Source organism: Dipteris shenzhenensis, chromosome 15 (assembly GCF_047967505.1).
Source record: "Dipteris shenzhenensis isolate YYH24624 ecotype China chromosome 15, Dip_SZ_1.0, whole genome shotgun sequence".
NCBI classification, from domain to species: domain Eukaryota; kingdom Viridiplantae; phylum Streptophyta; class Polypodiopsida; order Gleicheniales; family Dipteridaceae; genus Dipteris; species Dipteris shenzhenensis.
In genome coordinates this window covers 19955772-19970039 of record NC_141610.1, presented here as the reverse complement: position 1 = coordinate 19970039, position 14268 = coordinate 19955772, and the positions used below count along the sequence as shown (strand labels likewise).

The window sequence follows — 14268 nt, the reverse complement described above, 5'->3', positions numbered from 1 at the left end:
TTGTCTATGAATCAAACCACATATTGTAGTGTCATTCATTCTAAGGATTCTTTTGAAGCAAAGCCTTTGTCAACAAGACAGGTGAGGTTCTGAGAACGATGGCATATATAAACTCCTCTAAGAACCCCACAAATACCAAGATAACCATTAAAAATATTTGCTGATATGAAAACCTGAATTTAAATAACTTTGCTTGCAGCCTCAAAACAAAGACCTTGAAACGCACCCTATGTTGAACACCCTATGGCAACAAGCTGCTTCTGTAAAAAAAACATCGTCAAACTATGCTAGCCAACATAATGCATCCCTTGACCAACAATGAGCTGCATCAAGCCCCACATAGTGCATCAGGCCTAGAAACATCTAAAGTGCAGGTTCCACCCGATTACATTAAGAGTTTCTAGACAGTGTGCAAAAAAGCTCCTCTCCTCTTGCTTCAATTCACGTCTCTAGAAGGAAACAGCTTTGGAGGAGAACCCAAACATAGAGTGGGTTTATCTGTCTTCCCATGAGTTGGTACTTCAAAGGCACCGGAAGAGGTGTGAATCTAAGCCACAAATTTCCATGAAATCAGAGAGCCCTAGACAATATGACAGAAAGAGAAAGACGCAGTGGGGAATTGGTATCTGGGCCGTGTCTCGTGTACTGAAACTATTGCAACAAAAAATATTGGACTACATTCTCAGGATTGTTTATTTCTTTTCACCAAAGGCATTTGATAGAGATCTTAAAAATAAGGTTAACACCTCTAAAAGCACAGAGAACCATGACAGAAATCAGAAAGCGCCTGGACGGGCTGGTGTCCACAACTTACAATTTCCAAGCCCACCCCAGCCTTTGTCGATGATCCCCCTTTGATTAGTTGCTTGTAACGCCTCAATTATAATTTCTGTCATTCTTCCCGGGTCCTCAACAGGCTACCATTTTCTCATTGTGACACACCGAACATAACACAACACAGCAGAAAAATAATGAGATGATGCAAAAGACTGCTCTTTCTGTTTGTTAAAATTTCAATATGAAATAAATCTTCCCAAACTTCCCAACCACCCCATGACAACAACTGGACCACAACATTCCAGAATCTGTGCTCATTCTAATAGGTTACACTGCCCGTGGCAAATTTCTGAACCAGCAAGGTTAATGTACAGAGCTGTAGATCATTTTCCAGCAAAATCAAAGAACAAACAAAATACTCCAGAGAAGCAAGTAGAAAGCTAGATGAAGACATTATCATTAGAGGCTAAGGCTTAAATAAATTCCAAATTGGTTACAGACAAAATTAGCTGGAGACCATAATTTCATCTGATGCCTAGGGAGAACCATAGGGACCAAAAAAGCGGTTAACCATTCCATCCAATTGTTCCTGGTACTTAATTTAAGCCAGAACTACTTGGCCAACTTGTTGAAATGTGCTTTGAAAGTTGGAAGATTACAAGGCTGCCAAAGCCCACATAAATGGGTTTTTCACCAGCTTGAAGCCACCTCACAAGAGCATCTGGTGGATTATAATCAGGAGCCAAACTTAGAAAGCAAAACCCGACAACATCAACTCTAGGCCCCCAGTCTGCAAAAAGAGCAGAAATACGGATATTAAAGATCAAACTTGCCAGAAAAAACACCTTGCAATCACAATTACTAGGGAAACGAAATATGCTACAAATTCAATTAAGAACTCTTAGCACCCTTCATCTGGGTTCAATACATAAAACAAAGGATGCTTCATGATAATGTACCTTCACAGACATTCCCCTGTAAACCAGAAAGAATGTTAAAAGTGAAAAGGAGAAACCATCCATTACCTTTAGGCTTTGGAACGAGATGTGGACTCCACATGTAACCAGTTGGCAAGTGTGCAATCGAACCCTGATTCGTGCTGAAGTATGTCATGGGGTTAAGCTTCAGTTTTTTGGTCCTGAATTCATTGATAAGGCCTCTCATCCCCCACCACATCAGTGAGTCAACTACAAGATATGATATCTGCAAAAAAATTATAAGGCTAAGCTACTGAAAAGCTTCATACAAATTCTTTTGAAACATTTAAAAACCTCCAATGTAACCCAAGACCCACCCAATACCCAGCCTGCTGCTTGACACGTGCCAATGGATGCGGAAACTCATTTGTTGGTCTGCAAGAGTGTAGACAAGGGGAAATAAGAATCATGGCCTCAACTGACTGTTACTTAAATAAATTGAAAGCAATACGATGGAAAAGATAATGTAATAAGAAACTCAGAGCATAGAAAGGTGCAAAAATAACTTCAAGATACAAGTCATAAAATAAGAATTAACAAAGACACCATGAGAGAGAATCTATTTGATGGCTAAAAAATCCTTCTCATTTCCTAGAATTCAAGCCTTAAACTCTTGGTACTGTTTAAAGTCACTTGTCTTACGTCCAAGGCATTGTGAAAAAAATATGCAGGGGAACCCCCAAGTATTCTGCCACATGAACATGCCCTGCACATGCACAAGGATAAAAAATTACTGGATTGATTCCTGATCCACCTTTAAGTAGAGTGAAATTGCATATATATGTTAACAAGTGTAATGTATCGTAATAGCACGATATTAACCTTAAATTTTAAAATTATCTCCTCCACCCTTGAAGAAACCCGTCAACTTGGACAACACTTTAGAACGACCATGCCTTTGCAATTCATAAGCAATTATGCATCTACATACAAAGTTTATTAAACTCTCCTATCTACTAGACTTATTATAAAGGGCATATTACACTTAAGGACTAGAACAACTAACATTTATCTTGCATAGAGCATATGAACTACTTCCCTTTCAACTATACTTCCAAGCATATAACTACCTTCAGAATTTACATTGACCGTGCAACAATTTAAGACTGCATGTGAGACAAGAATTTGGTTACCTTCATTTTCATGATGATCGAGACGTCACCTCTGCCTTTCTTGACTTCCTTTACTTTTGGACAAGCTCAATGCATTTTCACAGAAATCGGCAACATAAAGCCAATCCTAGTTCAGGCATCTACATGCCAATTGCACCCTTACGAGTACAAGTAGCTTGCTCCTGTCCAAGCCCCCACTGAAGTCGGCCCCTATTCATCTTGGGCTGGAAACCTACTATTGCTCTATCCTTTGTTCTATCAACGACCATCACTACTAGCTCTTTCATGAATATGTACAGCTTGTGTTTGTCTCTCTCATGTCGAGTAAATATATAGATCATATGGTGCATTTAAGAGTGCTTTTAGGAAAACCTTAGTGTATGTCTCCTACCTTGCATAAGCAAGGGTAAAATTTGGTTAGAAAGGGTGTTGAAAGTACCCGTACTAGGTGCCATTGTGTCCCAGCAGTTGCAGACAGACTGAGTTGATGATTATGTGTGATCCTTGAAACATGCACCCAAAGCGAGGGGCAACGAGGACCAAGCCTGGGTGTAATCTAGGTTCTACTATGATGCCAAAACCTACAAAATAACCAAAGGTTAGGAAGACCAGATAGGGGGAGTTGTCAAGCTCACCACCAAGCCATTGATCACCCTCGGGCCTTAGGTCAACCAAGCACTGCACCGCGCCCATGACCACAACGTTGCACCCCGAGAGTCCACCCGTCAAGGTGTTCGACTAGACTAGGCATAGGCTTGCTCAAGAGTCAAGGTCCCAGTATCCCAAGGAGTCCATCTCGAGGGATCCTTATAAATGAGACTGCATCTCATATCTAAAGACTTACCCAACAGTGTCCTTACCTTAAGAGCACCCGAACACTGGCTATGCTAGCTTAACCCTTTTTAAAGGATCAAATGCTTGCATCTAACTCCATCACTAATGCCAACTCATGCTATGACCTTGGGATCATAACATTTCTTCCACCATAAAACAACCTATACTAGGAATTTTTAGGCTAGGAATCAAGAAATGGCTGCTGCATAAATGCGGCACTCTCCCAGGGGTTGTCATCACTCAATATGTCCTTCCATTTGATAAAGCAATTCAAGGACCACTCGATGTTTAAGAGGTCTTTCTCTATAATCCAAGGCTACTTCTGGCTCATGCGGCAAACCGACAAATCAGACAAGCTCCTCTATTGAAACTTCACCAATTCATAAAGCTCCAAAATCCTTTAGGATCATAGTTGCACGAAACGGCCGTTTCGTGGCAAGAAACGGAAACGGCGAAACGAAAACGACGTTTCTTGAAGAAACGCCGTTTCGTAAAACCTGTTTTTGCCCTAGACCCCCAAAATCGCAATTTCGCCGCCTGGCTCCTTTTTTCGCCGCCTCCCGCCCATTGCACTCCTTCTGTGCATCCTTGCTGCTCTCTCCACCTTCTCTAAGCTCTCTCCATCCCTCCATCCTTTGCTCTTGGACTCTCCATCCCGTTTTCCTCGGACCTCCATCCTTCTCTCTCCATCCTCTTCATCCTCTTCATCCTTCTCTGCAACATGCTGCATCTTGATTCCCAGACTATGTTATTTCTTTTTTTATGATAGTAGATACAGTACATTACTTACTACTAAGTATACTTTGGACCTTGGTGCCAGGTGGCAGCTGCTTTTTTTTATATCATCCATGGGTGCTTTTATTTTGAGTCTTGCATGACTCATGAGTCATGATCATGAAATTTGTGGATCATGAATCATGATCATCTATGGAGTCTGGACATTGGATGCTTTCAAGTTTCAAGTTTCAAGTTTCAACTTGTGTGCTAAGTTTAAAGTACTTCAAACTTCTAAATTTCAGATTCTTGTTATGCTAAACTTGTTAGTCATGATACATGTTGATTTCAGATTATTGAAGCATCGTCAAGAATTTAGAATCATAGAGGCATGAATGATGCATTGATGCTTGAAGCTTCAAGTACAAATATTTGTATTATGTATGATTTGCACTCTATTGATAATTATATTATGTATTAAAAAAAAATTTATACATAAATTGTATCATATTGCCGTTTCTTCCGTTTCCATTTTGGTGGGGGCCAGAAACTCCGTTTCTTCCGTTTCCGTTTCGGCTGGTAACTATGTTTAGGATGACCCAGAATCAGACTTCTTCTCGAAAGACTTTACGGGGAATACTTCCACTTATCATTGTTGTTGTTGTTGTGCAGGGCGGTCAAGGCCTCAGAAACCTCCATCAATGGAGGGATCAAAAACCGCTCCTCTTAGTCCAAGACCATCGACACAAGTTCCTTCCATATTGAGGGTGTTGAATCTCCTACTGGTAATCAAGGAGGAATAGAAAGTTGAGTATTGAAAGAAATATGAGAAAGCAAAGTCCTCTCATGATATCTCCTTCTAGGCTTAAAGACTCTCCTACATAAGAGATTGCAAATCGTTGATGTGCTCCCGCAAGATAAGGACATTGCAGGATAAGCATACGCATTTGTAATTCCAAGGAGATGTGTTTCATGGGTGATACTTGATTGTACAGAGAGGCCTAATGTCCTCAAATCCCTTTGGCTAGTGTCACATGTTTCCCATGATTCATCACTTGAGGTGTGGAGTTAATGAAAATGAAGGAGCGTAAACAGGGCATTGACACGATCCCATAACTGTGCGAGGGTTTCTTTGGCCAACATAATGTGTTTCACATGATTGATCACTAGAGGTGCGCACTTGATGAATATGATATCATGAGGGCGTGAGTTGGAACTTGCATATGGGCAGGACCCATGAAAAACTGAGTGGGCAAGACCAAAGGATGTGGGTATCCAAAGTTCCTCCTAGGGATTTGTGCCTTGGGAGTGAATTTCGGAATTGGTCCAAAGAGGAGGCAAAGTACCCCTTCGAAATGAAGTTGGCCATTGATTGAGTCCTAACCATTGCCCCATTAGAGGGAGCAATGGGGCAAATAAAAAGGGGACACCACATGGCATTTCCTATGCTTGGATGGAATTAGCAAGGTTGCCTATGAAATGAAAGAACCCAAGAGATTTCACCTAAGACCACCACCTCCCCGCGTCGAGGCTGGCGCTGGGGAGGCTGCTCCCTAGGTTGCACTGTGTCCCCCTGTGTAGAACTGCTAGCTTTTCGTTGGTGTTTTTCCTATTCCACTGAACCAATCGTTTCCAGCTTCGATGGAGGCACCTTGAGGCTGTAGCTTAGGCAGTTGCAAAGATAAATGCCTAGGTGAGCAGGTTCAGCCAATCCATCAATGGAATGGTGGGCTGGAATTTGGAAATTCCAAGCCACTGGACTAGCAATCCACTGCCAGGAAAAATGCAACTCTTAGCATTTTACAAGCATTGGGGCTGTGAAAGCATTTTGCCAGTGGGGCTTTGCTAGCCCACTGGCTAGCGCAGGGAGGTGCTCTAAGGCTGTGGGTTGACGATTGGCGGTTCACGACGAAACAAATTTATACGTGTACGGATTTTCACGTACAGACAGCTACCTTGTGCACACATTGCTAGAGTTGTGTACGGACTGGTACAACAAGTACGAAAAGAGTGGATCGACTATATGGAGCAGTTTGGAACTATCAAACAGGTGAATTAGCACGGGAAGCTGGCTGTACGGACTGTCAGTACGACTCTACATATGTGTTATGCCCAAGCTGAGATAACACGACTTTGGAGGGGTCAGTGGACATTTTCCTTTAGAAGACCAATTGTCATATTAGCCTTTCATGCAAATGGTCAAAGAAATCAACGTCAAGGTCCTTGATGAGGGTGACATGGGACGGACTAGATGGGTTTAAGGCTATGGGTCTTAAATGCATTAAATGTGTAAATGTGCCTAGGGGCAAATGATTAAATGTGATCCCAAGAGAGGGATAAACGATGCATTTAAGAGGTATATATACCTTTGTAAGACTAGAATAAGTCCAATCATACAAATTTAGAATTTTTGTTGTTCTAAAGATCAAAAATCTACAAAGAAAATAAAAGAGAAAATGAAAGAGAAGAAAAACCAAGTAAACAAAAACTTTTATGAAAAACAAAAGGAAGACATACTTAGCAAGCAAAGCAACACTTATGTCGTCATCAGTGCCCAAGCATAAGCAGCTATACTGGGTTTCTAAAGACCCGCGGAGTCTCTTGGGCAAACCCAGTGCTTAAAATACGTCAAATAAACAAAAGAGAATGAAAACAAGAAATAAAGAAGAAACCAAGCAGGTGACTTAAGCAAAAATAAACAAGCAAGTCAAGAAACAAAAACTTCCAAAAAACTAGAAACTCTCTCTCTCTCTCTCTCTCTCTCTCTCTCTCTCTCTCTCTCTCTCTTTTTTAAAACATAAAAAGCTAAAAGGCCCTTTACACTTATGTCTCGTTTCTACAAAGAGGCAAAAATACATTTCTAATTTAGAAAGCACAAGTATACTCAAACAAACTCTCTTTTGAAACTAAAAGAAAAACGATGCATTTAAGAGGTACCCTAGAATGATGACATGTAGCAAACTAGATCCGTGGGCTTTGTGAATTAGCATGCAAGTTTTTTTAACATGTGAATTCCTCTCGTGAGCTTGCTAACACAGATATAGGCTGGGAGGTTTATTATCACTTGTGATTTGTAAGAGAGATTGAGATTGTGGTTTTATGTTTCAATATGGGCTGTGTGCGGGATTTCGCCAGGCTGTGTAAGGGCTGCTCGCACACATGCTGTACGGAAATACATGAGCAAATTGTACAGCCTACACGAGTAGTGTACGGTAGCTGACCATGGATTGTACAGATAGCTAGTAATGTGGCAGCGATTGAGTTCCTTTTCATTTGATTGTGGGCTGTTTGGGAGAGACTTAGTTGGCAGGGTGGTTCATAATTGATGCTTGCAGTTGAGGTTCTTGCTCCCGAGGTTGTGGGCAAACCATTTATGCTCTCACCCATTGATTGGGTATTTCAGTGAATTAGTGGACACCTAGAAGTTGTGTGACCCTCTATGGGCTGCTAGCAACAACTCCAAGCTTTATGCAAGTGTTTGAAACAGAGATCGATACCTAATGCCTTTGGGGTATGAGAGCAAAGCCCAACAAGGGGATACTGATGCCTACTAAGAGTGGGAAATGCATTGAATGCAAGTGAGATTGAATTCACTGTGAATCTTTTTTGCTAGTTTCTCCAATTAATAAAGAAATACCAAAAGGGGCACCAAGGTTTGGTGTCCTTGTTCTTGAGGAAGAGCACTCTAGCTCCTGATTTGTGTTTGGGATATTTGCTGAATTAATGTGAAAGCATTGGCTGGTTAGTTATCTATTACCGCCCTCTTGGCAAGTTTTAGATGAAGAAGCATACGCAGGCATTGATACGATCCCATAACAGTTCCAGCGTTTTCCATATGCAAATGAAGAAGCATACACGAGCATCATGTCCACATTTAGTTCATACAATAAAATCCATGGAAATGCTTTCCCATTTCTTGTTAGGGATTTCCAATGGAGTCCGCATCTTTGGCCAATAAAATTCTTGCTTGACCAAAGCCAATGTTCGTCGGACGCTAGGATGTCCACGACAAGGGCTCTCATGACACTCAAAGAGGATCCTCTTCTTCCTTGTGTCTTGGACGTCTAGTATGCAAACTTTACCCTTTCAGAACAAGAGACCATTTCTAATGGAATACTAATCTCTTTCCCCCTTAAATTTAAACCACTTGGTTCATGTGGGCATGCCCCAACCTAGCTCTATTTCCATATACGGCTGAAATAATGATCACATTCATATAGGCCCTTAAGGGATAATAAGAGATCAACCTAAAAAAACACCAGTTTCAATCTCATAATAGTCACTCATAAGGTTGAAAACCATAAACTTCATCATGCATAGCACTGACATCATCAGCACCCAACAGTGGGTGTAGACCGTAGTATAAACATATGCTCTCACACATACAAATCCACACACCCACACATACTTGAGCATCCATTTAACAAAATTAATACATCTTAATGCATTAGCCACCGCATTTGTGACACCCCTTTTGTATCGGATTTCAAAAGCGAAATCCTACATAAGCACAAATGATCTTGAATTACGACCATTGAAGTGTAAAGAAGTACATAAGTACTTCAATGATGTTGTATCCATACAGATCACAGACTCAGAGCCATATAAATCATGTCTCCACTTCTTCAATGCATGAACTATAGCAAAAAGATGCGTAGGTATTTGACGTTAGAGTCAGCTTCTTACTTATGATCGCAACAAGCTGAAGATCATGGACCAAGGCTGCATCTATAGCATACCCACTAGCATCTGTCTCAACTACATTAGTTTACTTAGATCCACTCTATGTAACATGGGTGCAGTAGTAACCTCATGTTTCAATTTCTTAAAGCATGCATTCAAAGCATCCATCCAAATAACATGTCGTAAGACTTCTACAAATGATACCCCCACCTTACAACCACTATTCCCCAAAAATCACACAACTTTGTAGCAACGGTTGATCTGCTTGTAAGGGATTCCTTTTTCTCCTCCCTTCAAAATATTTAAGAGGGGAGGCAAAATATGCACATACTCACGTGTGAAATTTTGGAAAACCAAAGTGAATCCTAGACAGGATCTCAATTGCGTCATAGTATGAAGAATCAGCCGCTTGACCACTACTTGAACTTTTCAAGGTCAATAAGAATACTATCAGTAGAGATGATTTACCTAGATGAATCACGGACATTCTCAAACTCATCCTCTAAAAACACAACATTAAATCTAGCTAGTAGGGCAACACACCATTTAAGATAGAAAGAATTATTACAATACCAGCAAGCTGCAACATGGACGAAAACTTCACCAGGTGAAATTTGCATGTCTGCTAATACAACAGAAGCATATACCTAGATGAAATCAGGAACATTCCCAAACTCATCCTCTAAAAACACAACATTAAATCTAGTTTATAGGGCAGCACACCACTAAAGATAGAAAGAATTATCGCAATACCAGCAAGCAGCAACATGGACGAAAATTCCACAAGGTGAAATTTGCATGTCCGCTAATATGACAAAAGCATATACATAGATGAATCCGGGAACATTCCCAAACTCATCCTCTAAAAACACAGCATTAAATCTAACTAATAGGGCAACGCACCATTTAAGATATAAAGAATTATCGCAATACCAGTAGGCCGCAACATGGACGAAAACTTCACAAGGTGAAATTTGCTTGTCTGCCAATCAACAGAAGCATATACCTAGATAAATCCAAGAATATTCCCAAACTCATCCTCTAAAAACACAACATTAAATCTAGCTGATAGAGCAAGGCACCATTTAAGATAGAGATGATATGGCCAAAGTATAACAACTATTTGAACGCTCGCACTTAGTCATCTTCACATGTAGAACTCTTCGAAAGATAGTCACAACTACCTTTAAATATTATATACGGCCAAACAAACTATGTCTGCACAACAATGTCATTAAGAAATACGATGATAAACTTCCCAGATATGGACAAAATTTGTCGTTCATCATCTACTAGAAAGTATGAGGTGCATTTGTGAGTCCAAAACAATAGCACCAAGAACTCACAATACCTATACCGTGTATGAAGCTCCGTTAGGGACATATAGAAATCTGATTGATAAACACCAAATCACGTAATCCTAAAAACTGAAAGCAAATTTGTTACTAGAGATCACGAGTGAAGACACGCAGTATTTCCACCCAGCCTTTCTCTGTGGTAGCAAGCTCAATCGACAGACCCATGTTAGAGTTTTTGCATGCTTAATCCACAGAGCCCACAATTCCCTAGAGGGATCTAGTTTGCCACATGTCATCATTCTAGGATACCTCTTAAAATGCATCATTATACCCGTCTCTTGGGATATCAGTTGATTCCCTTGTCCCTAGGCACAATTACACATTTAATACATTTAATACCCTTAACCTTAGACCCATCTAGTCCGTGCCTTGTCACCCTTATCAAGAACCTTGACATTAATCCCTTTGACCATTTCCATGAAGCCCAATAAATATAATACAAACATTGATCCTTTAAAGGAAAATGTCCACTGACCCTTCCGAGGTCATGTTACCTCCACTTGAGCGTATCATTCCTTCCTCTTCAAGCATCAGCCTTCTGGATGATAAAGTCTGGGAACACTCTCTGCAACTGGTATATAAATTCCCAAGTAGCTTCTGATAGAGGTAAACCATGCCATGCAACAAACACCGTGAGTATCTTCCGATTACGTACTTGCATTGTTCCTCTCGGTCCAAGATACTTCTTGGTTTGCACCTTGCATTATCCTCTATCTCCTGAAACAAAACAACACTCTCGATTAGCTAGTCACCTACGTGCAAAAATTTCTTTAAACGAGAAACATGAAACACTGGGTGCACCTTACAACCATGTGGTAATTCTAATTTATAGGCCATCTTGCCTATTCTTTTTAGAATTAACAACGGCCCACAATATCGGGGTGATAACCTAGCACACTCTCCTACAGTCAAAGACTTGGAGTGCGAAGAAACTTTGAGAAAAACTTTTTTTCCTTCTTTAAATTCCTTAGCGGACCTATTTTCATCTGCATACGCCTTAGCTCTATCCATAGCCCGCCGGATGCTAGCTCTCGCAAGTGCTAGCATCTCCCGCATCTGAACCACAAAGTTCGCAGCACTAGGCACTTTCTGAGGTATTCCAACTGTAGTTGGATTTGAAGGTCTATAACCATAGTTCAGCTCAAACGAACTGAGAACCCGGTAGAGGAATGTTTTCTATCATTGTAGGCAAATTCTAACAGTGGCAACCACTTGTTCCACGTATGTTGCCTCAATGAAACATATGCTCTAAGCATATCCTCTAAAATTTGGTTGACTATTTCCGTCTAACCATCGGTTTCTGGATGATCCCCACTGCTCATTCCCAACTCAGTCCTTAGTATATCAAACACTACAGTCCAAAAATGACTGGTAGATTTAACATCCTTGTTTGACACTATGGATTTGGGTAATCCATGCAGACGAAATATATGTTTAATAAACAAATCCGTCACTTGCGGGACACTAACAGACTCTCTAGATGAAATGAAGGGAGCCATCTTGGTAAGACGATCAACTACAACTAGGATAGAATGATATCCACCTTGTGTCGTAGGCAGACCTACAATAAAGTCCATGGAAATGCTCTCCCACCTACTTAGTGATATTTCCAAGGGCTGTAAAAGTCTAGGTGGCTTCACCCTCTCTACCTTACATACTTGACACGAAAAACGTCACATATTCATGAATATGTTTTTTCATTTTTTGCCAAAAGAAATCTCGTTTCATGAGATCATACATCTTTTCGACTCTTGGATGTCCCGCACATGGGCTATCATGGCACTGTTGAAGAGCTCTTTGCCTGAGATCATTCTAATTAAGTACGACTACCTTGCCATTTCTTTCCAACATACCATCCTTATGGTATATCTTGCATAAGTTTGGCCTTTTGTGCATGCCAGGTCACTCTTTCCCTTGGGTTTAAGCACATGAGCCTTAGGGCCTTAGGCCAAAGGCTTTGGACGAACTCATCCACCTTTTGAGTCTCTCTAATCTTGGCCATTAGAGCACTCTCTAATACCGTGAAACTCATATTATGCATAATGCATGACAACGCATCAACAACTTTATTATTCTTCTCTCTTTGGTATCGAATCGTCAAGTTAAACTCTTACAAGAGTTCTACCCACCTAGCTTGGCGGCCTCTCAAGTCAGGTTATTTACAAAAATATTTCTGAGTACCATGATTAACATCAACATAAAACTCTGATCCATACAAATAATGTCTCCATGTTTTCAAGCATGGACAACAGCATACAACTCTATTTCATGAGTTGGAGAATTTCGTTGAGAGGGAGAAAGCTTCTTGCTTTCAAAGGCTACTAGTCTTCCCTCTTAGAGGAGAACTACTCCTACCGCAATGCCACTTGCATCGATTTCAATGAAAAATGATTTCTAGGAATCAACTATTTTTAACACTAGTCCTGAGACCATAGCTTGTTTTATGTGTTAAAACTTTCCTATTGATTATGTCTCCATATAAAAGATACTTTATCTGAGGTCACATCAGTCAATGGCGATACTATCTTGGAATACCCTTTGATATGCCTTCGATAAAATTAGACAAATCCTAATAATAATCGCAAAGCAATCAAACTCTGAGAAATAGGCCAAGTCAGTATCGTAGTCACTTTCTTTGGATCCATTTGTACCCCCTCAAGAGCAATCATGAATCCTAAATATTCAAGTCTTACCATACACAATACAGTTTTCTTTTTATTTACATAGAGACTGGCTTTTCTCAAAGCAGTGAACACTATTCTCAAGTATTCGTGATGCTCAACAATACTTTTGCTGAAAACAAGAATGTCGTCAATAAAATATACTACAAACTTCCTGATATACAAACGTAGTAAATCGTTCATAAGTATGACGAATGTAGCTGGAGCATTGGTAAAACCAAACAGCATTACCAAAAACTCTTAATGTCCAAACCTACTTCTAAAAGCGATTTTATGCACATCCTCGACTTTAATATGGATCTGATGGTAGCCACACTTAAGATCTATCTTGCTGAAAATTATGGCCTTATCTAACGCATCTAGCAAATCATCGATCCGAACCATCGGATACCTGTGCTTAACAATGATATTATTCAATGCTCTGTAATCTATACAGAGGCGAAAAGTATCCTCTTTCTTTTTTTTCAATATCACTGGCGAAGCAAAAGGTGAGAAACTGGGTTAAATCTACCTCAGCTTGAGGTATTCTTCTAGTTGTCTTCGCACCTCTACTTCTTCGGTAAAACTTAACCTATAGGGAGGTCTATTTACAGATTTTACCTCTGGGATTAGTTCAATCTTATGCTGAACATTCCGCTCTGGAGGTAACCCATAAGGCAACTCATCCCTAAAACAATCAGAGAACTCCTCTGCTATTTGATCAGCCAACTTCACCATCTCCCCATCTTGGATAACATCAGTGTAACCAATAAACTATCACTCGGCTCTACAGACGCTGTATAAAGAAACAAAAACTCTTCTTGAGTTTTTCGAACTTCCATTATGGAAACTAACGGTCCCTAAGGTATATCTTTTTCACCTCACAAGACATACAGCACATCATTCATCTTGAACTAATAAATATGCTTTTTTCAATCTATGGTTGGATTCTTCCTAGAATGCCAAGCCTTACCCACGGCTATATCTGCATGAGCAAGCTTTGTCATTTCGAAATCAAGCTTCTCTGCATAGTCCTGAATTCAAAGTTTCAACTCGGTAACCCTTTGGTCCCTCTTTACAAGCTTGGAGTTAATTACATTATGCGTTGACGCTGAGTCAACAACACCTCGGCGTGACCATGACCTGAAGCTTG

General features: G+C 40.3%; 1 protein-coding gene across 3 annotated transcripts in view; it reads right to left on the bottom strand.

Annotated features, from left to right (window-relative positions):
- LOC147893519 (sterol 3-beta-glucosyltransferase UGT80A2-like) overlaps positions 1 to 14268 on the bottom strand; it is a 115182-nt gene that overhangs the window by 60928 nt on the left and 39986 nt on the right. For all 3 annotated transcript variants that reach the window (XM_087385468.1, XM_087385469.1, XM_087385471.1), the window contains exons 6-10: positions 2397 to 2460; positions 2072 to 2129; positions 1803 to 1980; positions 1437 to 1567; positions 815 to 917 (exon numbers count right to left, since the gene is read on the bottom strand). In XM_087385468.1, the coding sequence (XP_087241594.1) occupies positions 815 to 917; positions 1437 to 1567; positions 1803 to 1980; positions 2072 to 2129; positions 2397 to 2460 (534 nt within the window). The remainder of the gene's footprint in view (positions 1 to 814; positions 918 to 1436; positions 1568 to 1802; positions 1981 to 2071; positions 2130 to 2396; positions 2461 to 14268) is intronic.